Source organism: Physcomitrium patens, chromosome 25 (assembly GCF_059467195.1).
Source record: "Physcomitrium patens ecotype Gransden chromosome 25, ASM5946719v1, whole genome shotgun sequence".
NCBI lineage: Eukaryota > Viridiplantae > Streptophyta > Bryopsida > Funariales > Funariaceae > Physcomitrium > Physcomitrium patens.
The window spans coordinates 5,810,634-5,830,951 of record NC_143434.1 but is presented as its reverse complement, the minus strand read 5'-3'; the positions used below and the strand labels follow the sequence as shown (position 1 = coordinate 5,830,951).

The window sequence follows — 20,318 nt, the reverse complement described above, 5'->3', positions numbered from 1 at the left end:
GAGGAATTAACCATGGAAGAAAACCATGAATGTGCAAAAGCTTAAGAAACTACTTCGGTGACTGTACACTCAATTCAAACAACGTATCCGGTTAGATGGGCGAGCTCATTCCCACGAGACTTTTATATCTACAAGCATCCTTGGCACCGCTCCTCATAGGCGAAGTGGCACACACGCTTTACCTCGAAGGCCATATGGCAACTTCATATCTGCCACTTTATCTCGAAGAAACCCTGTCCAGAAGTGTAGAAATTTGTGTGTAAGCTGGTATCTGCGAGTGTGGAGGAGGGGGAGTTTGGGGAGGAATTTGGCATGAGAATGATGGCGGCGTCTGCGTACCGCTGTCTACCCCGCACATCCGGAGTTCCAAGCGCTGCACATTGTGGGATTAGAGACGAGGATCGTGCTAGGTTTAGAGTCTTGCCGGTGGGTTTGGGCGCTGGGTCGAGGAGGAGTTTTGAGAATGGCCGAGTAGGGCAGTGCATTAGCAAGTGGGCGAGTGGGGAATTTCGGAGGAGGGTGTTTGGGCAGAGGAATGCTGTTGCGTTACCGTACAGGCCTGGAAGGCGGGAATTGAAGGTTGTTGCGGAAGAAAAATTTGACGTCGCTAAGGGTACTTCTTTAACTATCAGCCTCCTCGGGCTATCCTGCGAATTTGAATCAAATTTGTGGAGTATGTGGTTTTCAATATGACTCCCAGCCGTGCTCGAGTTGAATTGCACCCACCACAGAGAAACCGATTCACGTTGTACAGATTGTATTACGTGAGATTGTGGGGATTTGTTAGGGTGCTCTACCGTGTGCCATGGGCAAGGCTGTTTTTATTTCCTGGGCTTTACTGTGTGGATGCTCCTGGCGTCGTCCTTTTACAAAAATGGCAGCAGCTAGCTAAGCCTAGACACACTGTACAGATAATGCTATGTCCCAGCGGAAAATCATTTTTTGCAGAACACATGTGTATGCACGCCTATGTCTCTAGTGTGATTCGAGTTTTGTGCCTTACATCTTTGCTTGCTGTTGTTGTTCTCCTTCTCATAATAATAATATTATTATTGTTGTTGTTGTTTTTGTTGTTCTACTTCTCATAATAATAATAATAATATTATTGTTGTTGTTGTTGTTTTTGTTGTTGGTAGAAGGGCTTCGTTGATTATTCCAGAATTTGGCGGCGCTTCCCGCAATTTGAATTGAAATCTAATCTGAGAGGACTGAATGAATAACACAGTATTTATTCTGTGAGCCAGGTTATGTTAATACATTCCAAAGTTCGTCTTGTGTGACGAAGCGAGAGTGCATCACTTTCATATTTCAGACAATTTAGTTAGAAATCTCATCTTTTTTGTGACTTGGTCTGTTGCAGCGGCAGGCTTCCTCGTCAAAACTGGGAAGAACGCGTTGGATGCTGGCACAAATCTAGTTCCTGTACGTGCATATGATCTTGACCATGAGGGGCATCGGGATTCTTTTCATGCAATAACAAGTGATTTGTAATTAGCTTGCGTTATAGGTTGATACATTCTGGAGCAAAAATTTAATGTAATATACATTTTATTGTGTCTTGATGTTTTGCAGGAAAGTATACCCAGAGGAGTTGCTCGTATAATTGTCGGACTTGTTGGTGCTTCTGTGGTAACATATGCTTTGCGAGCTCTCTTCTCAACAGCCCTCTTCATTTTGGTACGATCTGGATCACTGAGAAAGGCTGATTTATGACGATTGTCTAAGTTTGAGGAATTGGAAACGGGAGCTTATTGTGTCTCAGGTTCCAGTGTTTTTGTATGAAAACTGACTCAGCTGAGTAGGAGGAAAGCCTTCCCTTAGTTACTTGATTTTTAACTGCGTTCGAGACCTTTGCACAGTAAGTACATCAGAGTGGGCGAAGCGCATTTCATCAATGCTTTACGAACAAACCACCCACCTCTCAGTTTCACAGCTTATACATTTCAATGCCGATGATGACCAAATGTAGGAATTCCAGCATATGCCCTTAGGTTCGACGTAGAGCCGTCTGTTCCAATTATTGTGAGATACTAACCCGAGTGTCTTTTGGAAAGATTCTTGGATGGTGAAAAACTTACATGGAAGTAGATGATTCTTCATCACCACTCCTATATCGTCACGCAATTACTGCAAATTTATTGGCTCATTATGGTTGTTACGTTATGGCGCTTTATATATATATATATATATATATATATAGAATTTGAAGGGAAGGTCATAAATGGGCGCCCACATACTAACAGACGGTGTTGGATTCGGAGCAGGCGATTGCAGGATTTAGTTACTTGGCCTACATGTACCTCAACAAGGACAGCGACTCGGGAAGCGGTGGAGGAGGTGGCGGGAAGCCTCGTAACACGGACGATTCACTAGAGGAAGCCCGTCGCATTATGGAGAAGTACAAATAAGATTCTTTATATTCAACAGTTATAGTTCAGAAGGTACTATTAGGTGAACTATTATGAGTTGATGATTTTTTATTCAGACCTGGTCACTATTGGCAATCTTTTGTATAGAGCACATTGTGTCTTTAAAAAGCGAAGAGGCAAACAAGAGAGTAACTATTCTTGCACGAGAATGTCCCACAGTAAAGTTTCCTTCAAAATCAAAGTATCCTGTGCTATGTGTCGAAACTAGAGGTGAGCCTTCCCAGTCTTCCAGTTCCTTGATGCTGTTGGAGCTGAACAGTTCCCGGACTCCACACCTGAACTCATACCAGGTAGTCATTTGCTATATTACACAGGATTCTACAATATGTACGTCAAATTGCTGCACTGATTCTGCTGCTTAGATTGCACCACCGTGGCTAGCATTTATCTTCTATCAATTCTAAAGAGCGACCCGTTACGCTTGCAGCTGATGATCCAAGCTAACATGCACACACAGTCGTCCGGTCCACAACGATTTGCACTAAAGTATGAGTTTCTTAGTCACCGACACATCACTACTCCGACACATCTTTTCAGACACCTCCACACATATTTGTTCTCAATATTTCGCAAGGGACTTTTGGTAGGTTAACTTTGATGATGGAATTTCAGTTGATTCTACACCAGCCTCAATCTGCAGAATCAGCGGTTTCTGTAAAGACTCACATGCAGTACATGTTTCTTAACATGTGCAGTATCAGTCAACCCTTTTCAGGTCTTTACAATGATATAATGTTATCTTGCTACAGAACAGAATGATTAAAAATGTCAGCAATTTTCATTTACATACACTTGTGCATATTCATATATTGCAATATTTAAGATGTGTTGATTTGCGTAAGTGGTAGCAGCTTTGATTATTTAAGGCATAAATGTAACTTAAATGTTGGGATGTTTTCATATATATATATATGTATTATACCTATATATATACAACTTACATCAAAGGCACGTGCATACTGGGACTTGTAGCAATCTTTTGCATGTAATCTTTAAAAATCTTTGGTCTTCCTTTTGGTTCATTGTAAACAACAATTATTCAGAAAAAACTCTTGAGATGAAATAACTGTTTCTGATGAATAATGTTTCAAATAGTAAATATTTACTTCCATTCTTTTGCATCATTTACTATTTGAAACATTTAATACATTAAACTTTAAATGTAAATATTCTTTTGAAGCATATTTTATTCATACAATATAATGTCTCAAAAGAATTTGTATATTTTAAGGATGTTTTTGAATGTGAAATAACAGTACAAATATAATCTATAATGTAATTTTTTTTTTTTAACATTTAATGTATTAAGAGGGGAAAAAAAATTTAGAGAATTTATTCGATTTTTGGAATTGTCCAATGCTAACTACAATAATTTTCAAAAATTGATGAAATATTATAAATATATATATATATATATATAATGAATTATTTCAAAGTTTACCAAAACTGAGTAATTTTTATTTTATTTTTGTTTTATTTTTTTCTCTATATTCTTCAAGAATTGAAATATAAATAAAATTCTTTAAAACATTTTTATCAAAATTGATGTAACATTGATTGATTTCAAAATCACTTAAAGAATCATTAATAAATATATTAAAATACCAGAAAATGTGATCATAAACTGAATAAATATTAGCACTTTTTTTTAATAAATTAACTTATCCTAAGTTAACTGAGATGTCACCATATGATATGTTAACATTATTAGGAGACATCTTTATAAGAAACGTTATTTCTTTTTTATAACATTGATAAGTGAAATTGAAGTACAGTAACTTTTACAGACACAATGAAATGAAATCAAATTGATTGCACAACAAAAATTCCCAAAATATGACACCAACAAGGATTGAAAGATTTTTAGTGATTTTTTTTACAAAGGAGTTTAAGCAATGGTATAATTTTTGCAAAATAACCATTCAATTGATTTATATGATTGTGAATATATATTGCAATTGTTAAATTAATGTGTTATTGATGTTTTTGATAAATGTAATGTTAGTTTCTCTAACCTATGAGATTATCTTGGACAATACTAATACCATGTTAGGAAAAAAAAGAAAGAAGAAAAGAGATGTCATTTGGCTTACTCTATACCACAATATCCAATTATACACCAACAATACATCACACATTGCATATCCAGTCAAATTTTAAATGCTTGATTCCTACATTCTCTCTCTGTTCCTCTCTCATTTTTCAAGTATTTTTTAGCTTAAGAGTATATATAAACAAACAAAGAAAGAAAAATGGTTGAAAGAGCTTTCGACAAAAATGAATAAAATATAATAAATAAACTGACCAATGTTCCACCTGTGTGCTGAGTTGTGCTCGTTTCTTAGACTCCTTTGTGGTGAAAACAATAAGGCTTTTTGATTCTCGACTTGCGCATGTTGTGATATTTTCAGCACCGTTGGTTGGTCACATATGGTTGTGGCGCAAGTGTACAACCTTCGCTTTCTCAGTTCAAATTTTGTCGGAGCAGAATGTTTTCTGTGTGAGTGACACAAAAAAGACAGCCCATCAGCGGTGTCCTGATTCAGAGTGAGAGTGAAGATCTTGATAAGATCGAGTGGCTAAACAGAAAGAGTGCCCGTGTTGATCTGCCACAAGATACCTTCGTGTCAGGATTAAACCAAAGTCTGTCGATTGACACAGCATTTCAGCCACAAATCTGATTTTACATATTGCTGACGAACGCATAAACCCACGCATTTTTTGACATGAATGTTCGACATAGAAACCACAGCATCATTCGCCGCCATTACTCCTCCTACAGATAACTCAAGTATGCATCGCTGTTCTCTTGTAACACACGTTCTCTTTCAGTACTTATCCAAACGTTCAAGTGAAGTGCTCTCGGAGAATTTCAATGAATACACCAAGAAAGAACTGCTAGTAAATCTCAGTCCATAAAGACTGAGAATTTGAAATACTTTCTGATATCAACGCAGGGACGTGATGCATTAATCATGAGGTTATGAATGATACAGCAGTCTATGGATGCAAGAAAACTTTCTTGTGTAAAGAGAATTGGTAACAACAGCTTCCACTAAACATCTGGAGTCCTTAGGCAAGCTCGCCGGAGGCTTGTAGCACCCTCTCCTTCATCTCTTACACTAACCGAAATCCTTTCGCCTCACTCTTTCGTTAATGCTGGTCAGTATCTTAGAGCGCAGTCCGTTTCGCCGTCATCTCACTGGACTACCTCACCACGTATATTAAACAGACACTTCAAACTCACGCTTCCCTGAACAGGCTGAAAATGGAGAGTCGTGGAGTACATCTCAAGTGAACTCAACTTAATAGTATTGTTAGCTGTATCATTACCTCACCCTGTTCCGCAATCACTACCTCATCCTGTTACGCATGCGCTACGTTCCACCCGACGGGCAGCACCACTCGATAAACAGACTGACCGCCAATTCAAGTCGGCAAAACACCTCTAACCGATTGAGAAAAGCATTGGGATAGATCGTTGACAATTACAACCTCCTTCAGGTGGTCGGCATGCAGCCAATTCCTTCACTGCCGACGCCATGAGAAAAAAACGGTAAGAGCATCTATCCATCGCTACCCGAATTCGACGTGTCACCCACGGCCAGGGCCGAATCTGTACAGACTTATGCTGCTAATTTGAAATATAAGCGCGGCGATAGATCGGAGGAGGACCACCCGCCCAACCCTATCACCGTCACGATGTGACAACCAGCCGACAGTGACGTGATGATGGAAGCACGTGAGCAGGTGAGCGGGATAGCTTTTCCCAGCCCCCCCCCCCCGCCGCCCCGGTCCGGCCGGGCCCGGTGTCTGCTGTCTGCAGTGCCCCGGCTAATAAAGGCCCCGGCAAAAGCTTGGAGAAGCAGAGACGGAAGCAAAATTGCAAGCGAGGAGGAGATTGTGCGGGAGGAGGCTGCGATTGACGTTTTGGGGAGTGATTGGCCAGTAATAGCGTCAGTGCGTGCCGTGCTGGTGGCCCCACCGTGAGTCAAGTTGCGAGTAGCGCCCATCGATCAGTACGCAATTGGGCCCGGAGCAGCCGGCTACTTACGCATCGCATTAGCATTACGCATCCAGCACTAGGGAAATCTCCGAAGGGGGGAATTTGTTGGTTGGAAGAGGCCGTGCCGGCATTCTCTTCTCCTCTGTTTTGCGAGCAATCTATCTAATTTGCTGGAGTGTCTCCGGGTTTGCCAGTGACGGTGTCGTGTTTCGAGTGTGGTGATGGTGGTGGTGGTTTAGGTGAGGAGATTTGGCTGATCTGATAGTTGAGGCGGGCGTATTTGGCGTTGGTTTCGAGAGAGAGAGTTTTTAGTGACGGTTCTGGCTGTGGACTTCAATATTTGTGGCCGGATATGATTCTCTGAGAACATGTGTAGGGAATGAGTCAACTCAGTTGGTTCTACGTAAGAAGTGTGCTGCTTTGGATTTTGTTTTGTTTTCGTTTCTTTTCAGCAACAGTTATAGCATGAAGTAACGTAGCATATTGTTGTGCCTACAATGGCACCTTCCTACACAGCACATCAATTTGGTTTTCCCAACACGATCGCTGGCTGAATATAATAATTGCTTTATGATGTCATGCTTTTTACCTCTTCGGGGCGGGGGTAGGGAGGCGATTGCACTGCCGGCGTCTGTTGTGAAATAGCTAGTATCTTGGTTGCAGGTTCAATTACGTTGCAGATTGTGGTATTGTTTGTGATTCTTGTTTGCTATTGTGTGCGCGCCTTTGTCTCATATCACTGCAGTCCTCTACGTTAGTCCTAATCATTTTTGTTGCGTCGTATTGGGGATGATAATTCGTCAACTGTTTGATGTGTTCTTGGGTTCATCTCACAAACAAGGCTCTATGAATGTGGTGAGATAAACATTGCAAGCAAGCACCCCTTGACCTCTTCAGAGTAAGGGAGGGTTGATGCTGCTATATTTGCATAGTACATATTTACTGATACGTGTGTATCGTTTGGACAGGCAATGCTAGTTCGCTACTGTTGATGAGAAATCAACCAACCCGAGGATTCGGGCTACTCAACGTTTCTCAGGAAGCCAATATGAGCATCATGGCTGGTTGGGTTGCACTCAACTCCTCGTCGTCGAACAAAGGCAATATAAAGCAGCTCTGCTGCTTACATCTGGACCACGTCGACAGTGGCATTCCTCAGTGGGGACTTGGGACAATGTTTGAGGGACGGCTTTGCCACAAGAATGAAGATTCGGAACACATATCCGTTCTAGATTTGCCTGAGCTCGTGCTGGAGGAAATTCTGGGGCGGCTTCCTCCCGCTTCTCTCTGTCAAATGGCTGGTGTATGCCAAGATCTGCGGAGACGATGCCGAAGTGATCATCTCTGGAAAACTCTTTTGGAAGAGAAGTGGGCACGAGTCGTCGGCCCCTCGGCTTTTCAGGAGTGGCAGCGTCAGGTGATTTTGACAGCGGAGCAGGCCCCCCCGGCGGAGCGCCCTCCCCGAATTTGGGGATGGCCTCTGTCTTGCTTCTGGCCCTTGAAGTGGCTAAACCTACAGAACCAGACTCCTGCGGTTCCACCCCCAGATTCTCTCATGGCCTGGTACTGGGCGTTGGAAAGCGGGAGCTTCTGGTTCCCTGCTCAAGTATATAACCGAGAGGTGGGTATTATATTTTATGATCTCTATGTCTGGTCCTTGAAATGTGAGGTTGGATGCAATTCTGTTCAGAGGACTGGGATCTTTCGTTGCCGTTTCTGGCCCAATGTCATGTCGGTTGAATCTTCCTTCGGAAAATTTCATTTTGTCCTTCATAATTTCTTACATTGTTGATTTAATGAATTATTGCAGAATGGACACGTGGGCTTCATGCTGTCATGTTACGATGCAGAACTGAACTATGATCGTCAAACCGATGCATTCAAGGCCAGGTATACTTATAAACTCTGCAGATATGACTCTAACCTTAGAAGACAAATTTATTTATTCTCCACCTTTGATCGATGTCCGAAGCCTTTACTAAGTGACTTGTGTGTTGTAGGTACCCACCTCATGGACAGCGGACAGCAGTAGTGGAAGAAGGGGTCCAATGGGAGCGTCTTCGCGCTCCACCTGTGGACACACCTGCACAAGTCCTGCATCAATCAGACTGTCTGGCTGATTTGCAACCTGGCGATCATGTTGAAGTGCAATGGCGCAGAAATAAAGATTTTCCTTATGGTCAGCTCACGACTTTTTAAGCCTCTTTTGGCTATCCGTTTCTTTTTGTTAAAATGGTTATGAACAGTTTAACTAAGCCACGAATTCTCAATCAATTATTTCATCTCCTCCCTGTTGGCATAATGTCTCGCTTTGAGGTCTTTTTTAACCATCGTCATGCGTTGATATTCCAGGTTGGTGGTACGGTGTAGTGGGACATTCTGAGGCTTGTGAAGGAAACACTAGACATTGTCGCTGTCATTTTCTTGGTATGTCATTTTCATTAGCTCCAATTCTCAGGCATGATATTTTTGTCATGCTTACAGTTCTGTGTGCTTTTAGAACTTGAGGATGATTCTGTGTTAACGATATTTTCAATTATCGCTGAGCATACTTTTTGGTTTCGTCGCGTCAAAGTCATTAGTGAAGCTGACTTTTGGAGTTTGTTCTACAATGCTTGGGTGCCAAAAAAATTGTCATTTACCGAGTATCTCCTGCTTTGCATGTTTTAACACTTGAGAGTTTACGACGCAGATACTGTCTGGTTGGAATTCAATCAGTATATGGTTGGTTCCCGTTGGCGACGTGCCGCTATCAACCGCAAATCTCATCGGGAGGAGGGAAACGAGGAAGAGGGTTTTTATGGTGGCATCAGAAAACTGACGTCACGGGAAGCGATCGGTACCTGGAATGACTTGTGGCCAACTGAGGACTTGCAATAAGTTTGCCTTGACCATTGCATTGTATTTATAGAAGTGGTTGGAGATGGGGCGTGTACGTGTAAAGAGCATCTAAAAAAAGAAAGAAAAAAAAGCACACAATTGGCCGCCCAATTCAACAATCATGTTTTCATCATTTCTTACCAAGATAGGGTTTCAGGTCATGATCAGGGTGGTGCCATAATGCTGAAGTGCTTATGAAGAAGCGCTACTCATTCTTCTAGGACAGTATTTTCTTTCATTGGTATTGCGTGCTTCATCATTCACAGACCCTGTTCAATCGCGGAACACATCATTTGTGTCATATTCGAACTATGATTGTCCATGATTTTATACCAATTACAGGGTACAACATTTGACCATTCTCAAGGCTAGTTTGAGGTTTCAACTTCCTGAATTTTTTATTTTTTTATTTTTTTACATTGGAAACAGAAAACCTTTACGTTAGGTGCTAATGTTTGCATCTTTTGTAATTGATTATCATACTGTGCAATGAGTTTGTCTGCACAACATCTCATCTGCGTTGATATAAGTTGACCTTGTGTTACTGTTTGTGGTTGAAGCCCTTCCGTCCGTGAACTGATCTGTTTCTTTGTCTTCAATTTATTCACTAAACCCACTGCTTCGATATCTTCTTGCTTTCTTTCTTTCTTCTGCTCACTCGACAAGGTTGAGGAGAATCTACCCTGGAACCTATTTACAAGTGGGAAGTTTGTGAATCTCCAATACCATATCCTACCATCTCGCACTGCATGTGGGTACCACACCGCAAGTACAGTAGTTCTCATCTGCTTCCAGGCTTTGTTTACATACAAAGTAATACTAATTTTGGTTAAATTCTTCAAAATTAATTCCTTCGCTGTCCTTCATCAATCATGAAGACCTGATTGGAGAAGATTCTCCCATGTTGGGCAAACCGCATACCACAAAGAATACATGTTTTGAGATAGATAATTCTCATGCTTCCAAATTATATTTAATTTTAGAGCCATTGACCCACATGAGTTATTGACATGCAGCAAAGGTTGGTGACACTAAATCCAAAAAAAAAAAAATCCATGAAAGTTGCATTGGTGATACAGTGGATCAAATCAGGGGGAAAGTGTTTAGAAGTTTATTCTAAACCTATTCACCCGTCAATGAAAAATATACTGACCGCAGTTCTGCGATTGCAAACAAGACATAGTTTTAAAAGCTAACAAAAAAAATAAACAGCATGAATGGACTGTGGACTCATTCTGGTCCTCCATCCAACAAAGATAAGTGTCAACTTCAAAGCTCTAGCTTATCCCTAAACCAGCGTAACTCTACCACATTGCAACTCAGCAAAAACCACCTTTGCAACTCCGCATCGAGCGAACATCTTTTGAGATGCACGAGACCAATAAAATTAAACAATTGTGAGTTTGTAGGGGTGCTTTGCCACCAGAAAACCGCGCCCGCGCGGAGCGGTAAGTAAGAGAAGTTCACCGCCATTTCCGAGGAGGCGTGGCCGGCAGGCTGGCAGTCCTGAGAATGAGGAGAGATGCGGGCTCGAAAATGTGATGCGATTGCGCGCGACGGATGAATTTCGCTCTTCTACTTCACCCTCATTGACCGGCATAGCCCACGTTTCCACAGCGAATCTTGTCTGGATAATCCCCCCCCACCTGCCCCGAAGCACTCCTCCTCGTCTCGTGGCTTTGCTAATTTAAGCAAAGTGAGTGAATGAGGGAGTGAGGGAGTGTGGGAGTGCGAGAGCCCGTGTGTGAAAAAGGATTCTCTCTCTCACTCTCTCTGGGAGTTTTCTACCCCTTCATCCACATGGTGGATCAAGCTTTTGGACTTGGAGAATCCAGCACAAACCATTCATGGGTTCTCGCGAGTTCCATGCGTGAGAAGCGCCTTTTCCTTTCTTTCACGGTGTTGTTTTGGAGTCTCAGTCACGTGGAAGGGTGGCGTAGAATTGCTGGGTCTTGTTGGGGGGAGAGAGGGGTCGGGACGAGGCGTTGTGGTCAGGTGGGGTAGAGAAAGAGGGAGCAGGTTTGTGAATTTGTTGTTTGTGAGCAGGCTTTTTGTTTCTTCGTTGGCAGGAGAGAAAGGGCGAGAGCGAGAGAGGAGTGGTTTTGTTGATCGGTGTTGAGTTGTAGAGAGGTGAGAAGGAAGGGGAACAACAGGAGGGGAATGGGGGAGGGAGATGGGGAGGCTGGGTTCACAGCGGCACCAGCGATTCCGGGTCCGCGCATCTACAGCTGCTGCAATTGCCGCTGCCATGTGGCGGACCACGACGAGATCATCTCCAAGTGCTTTCAGGTGCGCATTTATGCGAAGATTGTGATGAATTCGCTTCCAGGTAGATTTTGCCTCTTTCGTGCTGATGATGATTTCCTCGGTTTGTGAACAATGGGAGAAGATTTCTCTTTTTCGTCAGGATGGCGGCAATTTTTGTGCTGTAGGAGAATTCTATGACACCTATTTTGATTGATTGGTGAGTGGTTTTGTATTTGGGTGTACCATCGGATTGGCATATGAATCGCAATCGAGAGCGGTTTTCCTAATTCGAGGAGACTTGGTGAGATTCCGGTCACCGATTGTGGGAATTATCTGATTACAGTTTCTTCGTAAGGAGTTAGGGTGAATTCATATTGTCGGTTTTTTCCTTCTGATCGCAATTCATCTATTCAAGTCCAACTGTGGTTGCTGCATCTTGGTTTCATCAGCATCTTCAGTTTGGTATGGGCCATAATGGTATTGTTATTCATTCAGTGTGCGGGGCAAGTCACCGCAAGACGTCTACGATTTCCTGCTGAAGGGTGATGTAAATAAACTGCCCGCAAATAGAGAATTATTGTTGTGTGTAACCCGTAACTGTTTCTGTGCATAAAATTTGTCGGTAGCCGATTACTATCTATCGTATTTCAGTGGTGAGTGTGGTTGAAGCTAGGCTTAGAATTTGAGTTATGATGATTTGTTGCAGGATGATTATTATTTGTAGTACTTACATCACGGCATGGGGTTTAGACTGAAGAAAAAAATCGCCTCTTCTCTTTCGGGGAGTATAATATTCTAGATAAAACAGACTCTCCCCTTCGTAATGGGGTTTTGTGGTGGCTTTACCCCACAGATAATTCAATACCGGTAGTCTCGTCGTCACTTTCTGCAGATAGGTCGTTAAAATTATGCCGCTTCTTCAAATCTATGAAGCCAAGTCTCTCCAGAGCCCAAGTTTCGTTGAATACTAGCGGCAGATGGTTTACATCTCGAAGTGGCGAGATATTTAGTTCAAGTGAAGTCTTTCTGGAAACAATTCAACCGAAGACTGCTGGTAATAGCTATGGATACCACCTCTGATCATGAAAATTCCTTGTCTGGAGCTGTTGACGCTACATTCTTCACTGTAGAGTGAGGAGTTATTTTCCAGGCCGTAGTATTTTAATACATCTATCCATTCATTTTGGGTTTATGTATCTAACATCTTTAGTTTAGGTTGATGTCATAAGTCGTTTACAAGTGTATTGTATGTAAGGCATGACTTTTCCATCAGAACTTAAATTAACCTGATTGTTTTCCGCGCCTTGGATGATTTTACATCCTTCCTTCTTTCGACCTCATGAATGAGTACACTTACGGAAGGTATATGTTCGTATTTGTTAAAGCCATTTTTGTATTATCATCGTTTGTATTTATTGTGGAATGCTTCACAGCCCTATCGATGCAACTGGAAAGAAAGGCGTTTTGTTGAATGACGAGGGCAAGTGGCAGCCCCAGGTAACCTTAGAATAGAATGATAGCCTTAAGTCAAGCTATTGAAGATGATGGGAGTGGAGCAAATTTTATTCAGAAAGATCTTGTGTTCTATGATGAAGTTTGTTGTCGACATCAGTGTGAGTTGCAAGGTGGAGAATGAATCAGGGATTATAGAATGTTTACACTCTAGTTGAAGGTAAGATAGGAGACATTCATGAGCGAATGTATCTTTACTAGTTAATTCATCTGAGCTTGAATTAGTATCAGATGATCATTGAGAGGAAAATTTACAAGCGGAAGTTTTTGTATACAGGGAAGAAACGGGAGGGCATACTTATTCACGAATGTCGTGAATGTGACAATTGGGGTCAAAGAAGATCGACAACTGAGGACGGGCCTGCATACAGTTGCTGACATATGTTGCTACCAGTGTCAAGAAGTGCTGGGATGGAAATATGAGAAAGCTTTTGAAGAGTCCCAGAAGTACAAGGAAGGAAAGTATATTCTTGAGAAGGTCAAAGTCATGAAAGAGAACTGGTGAGAGGATTGATTTAATATTGTACTCGTGTTGGTTCAGACAAGTGTACAAGTGTGCTATATTTTTGACAGATACCCTATTGCACGAATAAGCTATGCTCGGCTTAATTAGTAGGAGGTAGGTTTCATCGGTTGTGGAGGTGTAGTATATGGATTAGCAATGTGATGGTGTGGACGTCTTGTTACGAGACCCATAACTTGTGATCCAAGTTTTGAGCATGATTAAAGGTGTAAAAATGAGGTGGTTGACATTCATGCCTGCGCAATTGTGACCCAACTTCTTTGAAGATATTTCTTCTAATCCTTGAAGCCTAGTTGCGAAACAATGGTGCTGGTCTTCGTTCAAAAGAAAGGAAAAATTCGATGTCACATCACGATGTAAAGTAGTTTCTGGCAACCCAGATTCTATTGATATCTGTTATCTATGTTAGGGATGAGTTCATAGGTTGATGAGATACTGCTAGTATCATGCACTAGCAGCTATTGAAGTTAAAAGATACAGAAATAAGTTTGGTTGGTATATTGGCTGTGTTTCGACCACAATTTTGATGGTTAAGTCACTGATGACATGTGAGTGGCAATCTAAGCAGAAAACCCACTATTGGTTTTGCACTTTGCTGACTGAGCATTAATGAGTCAGTTATGAAATGTTCTTTTTTACAAATTTTAGATCATGATTTCAAATAGTAATTTGTTATGGTCAAATCCTACTTTGCCATCCATGCAACATAATCAGCTAGAATTAATGACAACCTTTCTTAGCATGAATTTATGAATGGTTCTACTAACTACATTAGAAAGTGATTATTTAGCAAAAGCCTTCAATGCTTAAAATCGAGTTTACAACATCAAAAATTACATCATTAGGTGCATGTGTGTCAACAAATATGTATATATGTATCATACTAAATATTTCTTTATCTTGTACTAATATGTACAAGAATTAGTATGATACATACTTAAGATAAAAAAATATTAATTAGTATAATATGTATAAAATTAAAAATAATACTATAAGATACTTTTTGTTAAAAAATTAAAAATCATAACTATAAAAAAATATTAAATTTAAATAAAAAAATATTTTAAATACTTTACCTTTTAATATTATTAATTTTAAAGATCTCTCATATGCAATGGTTTCTTGAATCCGTCAAGTACATAATTACATGTTTCATCTAACAACAACTGCAAAATAAAACAAAGATAGTTGTTGTGTTTAATACAAAGTTACATCATTTTGGCCATATCTGTACAATTATATTTAAAATGTTTCAATTATAAAATATTAAAAAGATTTCAGAATATTTTAAATAATTATAAAACCAATGTGGGAATGAGTTTTATCTCAATACCATATCTTTTTCCATTCAAAATAGATTATGTTCTTACTTTGATTAAACAAGATCTTATGTCTTAGATTTCATGGGATACAATGCATCAGATGCTAAAAGGACAGGACATATATGTTGTGCATTGGCAAAAATAATAGAAGCTTTTTATTTTATTTTTAAAAGTTCAAATTTTATTTATAAGCAATTCAATATTTGTACATTTTTGTCTTTAATTTTTTTAAAACTATTTTATTAAAGAACGAAATTAATCATCAAATAGATTTTTATAAAAATTAATTAAAATAAATAAATAATACATATTAAAAATTAAAATTTCTTAATTATAATTTAATAAATTCTTTTTCAGATTTTATTTATTTTAAAAAAAATCAATTAAAATTTCCTATAATTTAGATAAATTTTAAATTATCATCTAAAACTTGTGAACATATTTGCAAGAAAACTTCTTTTTTGTATTATTGTATTTGGAATTGAAAGGTTATAATGATTAAAGGTGTAAAAACAAAAAAAAAACAAAAAAAAAAAAAAAAAAAAAAAAAAAAACATGTTTTTTTTTAGAATTATTTGTAATTTTAAAAAATATATATTAAAATTATTATACTTATATGTTATTATATTATTATATCGTATATTTCTTATATGAGTATTTAAGAGGTTTTATATAGATTTAAAATATTATAAATATAATAATTATTTTTCAAAATCATATGTATAATTATGTCACAAACGTACATATTTATTTGGATAAGAAATATTAAGTAGATACTAAATATAGGTAGATTTGATAATATCCTGTGAAGAAGCTTCTTAGAATCTTTATAGATATGGATTTGACTTTAGACATGTTTGTAATTGATTGATATGTTAGAAACTTAGCCAACAAGTTAGCATCGTATTGCATGTATTGCTAGCTTATATAATAAGCTAACCATGTGATATATATATGTGGGAAACTTATCTAGCAAGTTAGACACATATTTAACACGTTGCATAGATGTTGAAGGTCCTATAGAATGTTGCGACATAACTCTAACTTAAATAGTATATATTATATCGTATTACATGTGTTCTTACTTAAGAATGTATCGGACACCTAACTGTGGAAGGTAAGTAGAAATGCAACAACAATCTTACCAAGTTTAATAGAATCTTAAATAAAATTTAAATAAATCTCTATAATCCTAATCAAACTTTAATCAATCTAAAATAAAATTAAAAGAAGTTACAAAAAAAAAAACAAAAAAAAACAAAAGAGTCCTAAATTAATTTCAAGAAAAAATAAGAGGAAATCTTAAAGAAATATAAAACTAAAACTTTAAAGAAATAAAAATAATCTTAAATAAATATTAGAAATAGAAAATTTTAAAGATACAACAAAAAACCTTTAAAAAGTATTTAAAATAGAAATCCTAAATAAATCCTAATCAAATCTTAATTTAATCCTAACTAAAATCTTAATAAATCTTCATCAAACTTATGTCAAATCTTAATTAAAATCCTAATTGGACCTTAATCAAATTTAAGATCAAATCCTAATGAAATCCTAATATAATCTTGAATAAATTTAAAAAAAATATTAATTAAATCTTAATTGGTTTTTTATTAAATCTTAATAAAATCTTAATAAATTTCAAACAAAATCCTAAATCCTAATCAAATCCTAAACAAACCTTAAATCCTAATAAAATTCCAACTAAATCCTAAATTCTAAATCAACTCTAATCAATCCTTAATCAAAACTTAAATCTTAAATAAAATTCTTAATAAATCCTATGGCAAATTAAACATTCAATAATAAATGATTGAACTATTGATTTTGATTCAAACTTTACATACCTTGTAACAACTAAATTAACAACAAGCACAAAATTTTTGAAAAAAATTGCACATACCAAATAGATGATAAACCTTAAAATCCGCTGAAGTGTTGGCCACCTTCCTTCTCTAATCTTGATGCCAATCTTTCCAAGCCAAAAACACTTAATTCCACCATTGAATACCTTTCAAAATTCATATATATATATATTAAAAATTAAGTATATTATCTATATACATAAATTTCACCTCAATCCAATTGATAGATTACTTAAGATCTTAAGACCCTCACTAATCTTTAAATCCTCATTTTTGAGATCTCAACCCACTTGAACTTTAATAACCTTCAATCCAATTATTTGATTATGCTCAAATTTATAGCATGAAATAAGAAAAATTATAATCACAAACCTAGAAATTATCATTCATAGATCTACTACCAAACTCACAAAATTCTTTCAAATATAAATCTTTTTTATTTTATTAAACCAAATTCATTGAAAATACCCATGACTTTGTAAAGCTCTTACAAAGTCATTACAAATTCAAATTTTCCAATACAAACATTCAAAGAAATTTCATAAAGTCTTCTTTCAAATTTCATTCTTTGATTTGCAAAAAAAACCCTGAAATTGCTGTAGGTGTATAGTTTTGTGCCTTGGGATCTGATTTCAACCCAAGTTGACAACTAGTCTTCTTCAAATATCAATTTTTGATAATTTGAAGTAAATTTTACTTTAATCTATTTTTAACTCTCTTATAAACATATCTATATTAATTTCTTGTCTCATTTACTTTGATTTGGCTTATTTATGCCTCTATAAAGTAAATAGAAATTTCTTCTAAAAAAAGACAACTTTAACACTATATTTTTTACTTTCTTTTTTATAATTTATCATTATTTTTCTATTACATCTTTCTATTAGGCTCTTCCATAATAACATCCATTTTATTTTTATTTTTTAATATAAAGTTTTATTATTACATGACAATAAAGAATAGAATGAAGCATTCTTCACTCTTATTAACGCCTTTCTTGTTTTTAGTCTAGTTTTAAGAGTCTCTAATCTTCTTACCATCATTCTAGTTTTAATAATATATTATTTTAAAGTGAATATCTACTCGTCTTGAGTGACACATTAGTACTTTGAGGTTTTCATTGTTGTAATTTATATCCTTGATAATTTAATAAAAGTATTAATTCATTGTTCTTATTTTATATGAAGTTCTTAATCTAATTCTTGTTAATATACTTTTGAGTGCAAGTAACTCACTTTACAATAAGCTATAAATTGATCCAAATGGTGGTTGAATTCCTTCTTGAAAATTAATTGAATGATTTTGTGAGTTTCTTGATAATTTTGCTAATTAATATTGGATCTTCAACAAGATTTTTTTTTAAGTTGTACATCCACTTAGATTTTTGACTTGTGAAGACAAACTTGAATGGAATAAAGAAGTCGAAGCATTATTTGAAGCTTTCAAGTTAAAATTTATTTTTGTACTAATTTTATATTATATTGTCTTTTTTAAAGTATTTTTTATGGAAACAAATGCATTAAATTTTGCTTTGAATGTAATATTGTCACAAATAAAACTAAATGATAAACTCCACCTAGAAGCTTTTTATTATATTAAATTTTAACAATCAAAATCAATTATAAGATCCATAATAAAAAACTTCTTATAATTGTGGATTCATTTTAAAAATGACATTATTATCTAGAATGTACTTCAAGTCTAGTTATTGTATATGCAAATTATAAGAATCTTGAGTATTTTATTTTAGCACATGTTTTGAATTATTACCAAGCCCATTGGTACTTGTCTTCATTAAGATTTGATTTCAAGATCACTTATCAACAAAGAAAACAATAAAGTTTATAAGACACCTTTCTAAACATTCTTATTTTGCATAAAAAAAAGAGATGTACATTTTGATCAATATGCCTTCTTATATATTTCATAAGATAAAACACAATTAGGTGTTGTTCAAGCTTATCACAACTTCTTACTAGTATGACATTTTGGATACAATAAGACTTTAGAACTAATCTCTAGAAATTTTTGGTAGCCTCAAATATGAAAGGCAGTCAAAGATATTGTACAATTTTGTGACGTTTGTTTAATATCAAAAATTCATCATCATTGATCTTATAGACTTCTTCAACTATTATTAATACCTAAATAACCATAGTCTTGTGTTTCTATGGATTTTATCATGGATCTTCTTGCCTAAAGGTCTTATTACTCTATATTTATGATAGTACATTATTTCACCAAGGTGGCACATTTTGTACTATATACAAAGCCTATTACAAGTGAAGAAATAATTTTTAAAAAATTTAACAAAATTTATTGATATTATAAATTATCAAGAAATATTATATTGGATAGAAGGATACAATTTGTATTAAGATTTTAGAGATTTTTTTTAAGATTCTAAAAGTGGATGTAAAAATATATTTTTATTTTTATTTTCAAATTGATGGACAAATGAAATAAATGAATCAAATTTTAAAGTAGTATTTGAGGTATATTATCAATTAACATGAAAATAATTAGATAATTTTCTTGCTATTGGCAAAGTTTGTTTATAATAATATGATACATTCTTATATATAATAAACATCTTTTTTTTGTCAATTATAATTATTATCTATGATTTAATATTTATGACTTTTTAAAAATTGATAATCTTATAAAATAAGATTTGGTAAATTATTTATCAAAAATATATATAATAATAATAGTATAATTAAAGAATGCTTAAAAATAACAAAAGATCAATGTAAATGCTTATTACAAGAAAAAATTTCAATTCCACGTTGGCAATAAGATAGAGTTATTTTGTTATAATATCAAAATTATTTTAATTTTAAATAATTTGAATTATTGTAGAATTAAACTATTTTTTATTTGTAAATAAATTAATTCAATTATTTATCAATTGTATCTACCAAAGTCTATAAAGAGTAATCTTATGTTCTATGTGTCTCTTCTTGAGCCATGTAAGATAATAAATATATCAAAAAGAAGATAAATGCTACCTCTTCCTATAGAAAAGAATAATAATCAAGAGTTTGAGATTGAAGAAAATTTAGACTTATGGTGATGCCAAAATAGGTTAGAATATCTTGTTTGTTGGCATGGATATAATATAAATGAATACACATAAGAATTATCTAAGAATATTTTAAATATAACAAAGAAGATAGATACTTTTTATTAATGATATCCATCAAAATAAAAATGAAGAATAACCAATTCTTTGTTATAAAAGAATAAGGTTCATAGAAGATTGCATTCTATCTTCTATCTTTATTTATAGTTTTTGAATATTTGTGATACTAAAGAGATGAAGAATTAACAACTAGTAAATTCAACTTAAGAATTATTATTTTTTGAGTTATTAGACAAGACTTTACAATAGTCATAGCCTTCAATATAATGTAATAAAAATGAAGACCTTCAAGAATGACATGTTTTTCCTCAAGTAGATGGTAAAATACAATATGCATTGTATAACAACTTTGGAGGAGACTTCTAATATTTGGTGATATTGTTGGAAGT

The 20,318-nt window shown here is 35.9% G+C and overlaps 4 protein-coding genes across 12 annotated transcripts; 3 read left to right on the top strand and 1 right to left on the bottom strand.

Moving 5' to 3' along the window:
• The first annotated feature begins 291 nt into the window (after nt 1-291).
• LOC112277609 (uncharacterized) lies at nt 292-2,610 on the top strand. Of its 2 annotated transcripts, none has more exons than XR_016501119.1 (4): nt 292-613; nt 1,361-1,422; nt 1,573-2,022; nt 2,265-2,572. XR_016501119.1 is itself a non-coding variant. In XM_024510151.3 (4 exons), exons 1-4 carry the CDS (start codon nt 313-315, stop codon nt 2,406-2,408), a joined length of 612 nt encoding a protein of 203 aa, XP_024365919.1. In that variant the 5' UTR covers nt 292-312; the 3' UTR covers nt 2,409-2,610. The 2 variants fall into 2 exon arrangements, 1 of the variants encoding a protein (XP_024365919.1); XM_024510151.3 differs by having other exon boundaries at nt 1,573-1,677; nt 2,265-2,610.
• LOC149986278 (uncharacterized) lies at nt 2,264-6,043 on the bottom strand. 3 transcript variants are annotated; one of them, XM_090247856.1, is made up of 3 exons: nt 5,050-6,043; nt 4,735-4,925; nt 2,264-2,704 (listed from the first exon to the last, which is right to left on the bottom strand). In XM_090247856.1, exons 1-3 carry the CDS (start codon nt 5,145-5,147, stop codon nt 2,634-2,636), a joined length of 360 nt encoding a protein of 119 aa, XP_090103982.1. In that variant the 5' UTR covers nt 5,148-6,043; the 3' UTR covers nt 2,264-2,633. The 3 variants fall into 3 exon arrangements, 1 of the variants encoding a protein (XP_090103982.1); XR_016501121.1 differs by lacking the exon at nt 2,264-2,704 and having other exon boundaries at nt 3,997-5,035; nt 5,763-6,043; XR_016501120.1 differs by lacking the exon at nt 2,264-2,704 and having other exon boundaries at nt 3,997-4,925; nt 5,763-6,043.
• A 265-nt stretch (nt 6,044-6,308) lies between these two features.
• Nucleotides 6,309-9,676, top strand: LOC112277442 (F-box protein At2g26850). 4 transcript variants are annotated; one of them, XM_024509761.3, is made up of 6 exons: nt 6,309-6,674; nt 7,404-8,056; nt 8,246-8,325; nt 8,436-8,614; nt 8,788-8,862; nt 9,128-9,676. In XM_024509761.3, the coding sequence occupies exons 2-6, from the start codon at nt 7,427-7,429 to the stop codon at nt 9,313-9,315; spliced, it is 1,152 nt and encodes a 383-aa protein (XP_024365529.1). In that variant the 5' UTR covers nt 6,309-6,674; nt 7,404-7,426; the 3' UTR covers nt 9,316-9,676. The 4 variants fall into 4 exon arrangements, with proteins under 4 accessions (XP_024365529.1, XP_024365530.1, XP_090103509.1 ...); XM_024509762.3 differs by lacking the exon at nt 6,309-6,674 and adding an exon at nt 6,709-6,838; XM_090247383.1 differs by lacking the exon at nt 6,309-6,674 and adding an exon at nt 6,909-7,039.
• A 1,365-nt stretch (nt 9,677-11,041) lies between these two features.
• Nucleotides 11,042-13,830, top strand: LOC112277444 (protein yippee-like At4g27745). 3 transcript variants are annotated; one of them, XM_024509764.3, is made up of 3 exons: nt 11,042-11,604; nt 12,996-13,059; nt 13,352-13,830. In XM_024509764.3, exons 1-3 carry the CDS (start codon nt 11,489-11,491, stop codon nt 13,577-13,579), a joined length of 408 nt encoding a protein of 135 aa, XP_024365532.1. In that variant the 5' UTR covers nt 11,042-11,488; the 3' UTR covers nt 13,580-13,830. The 3 variants fall into 3 exon arrangements, 2 of the variants coding, with proteins under 2 accessions (XP_024365532.1, XP_024365533.1); XR_002968394.2 differs by lacking the exon at nt 11,042-11,604 and adding an exon at nt 12,475-12,616 and having other exon boundaries at nt 13,352-13,501; XM_024509765.3 differs by lacking the exon at nt 12,996-13,059 and having other exon boundaries at nt 11,152-11,604.
• Nucleotides 13,831-20,318: the final 6,488 nt, after the last annotated feature.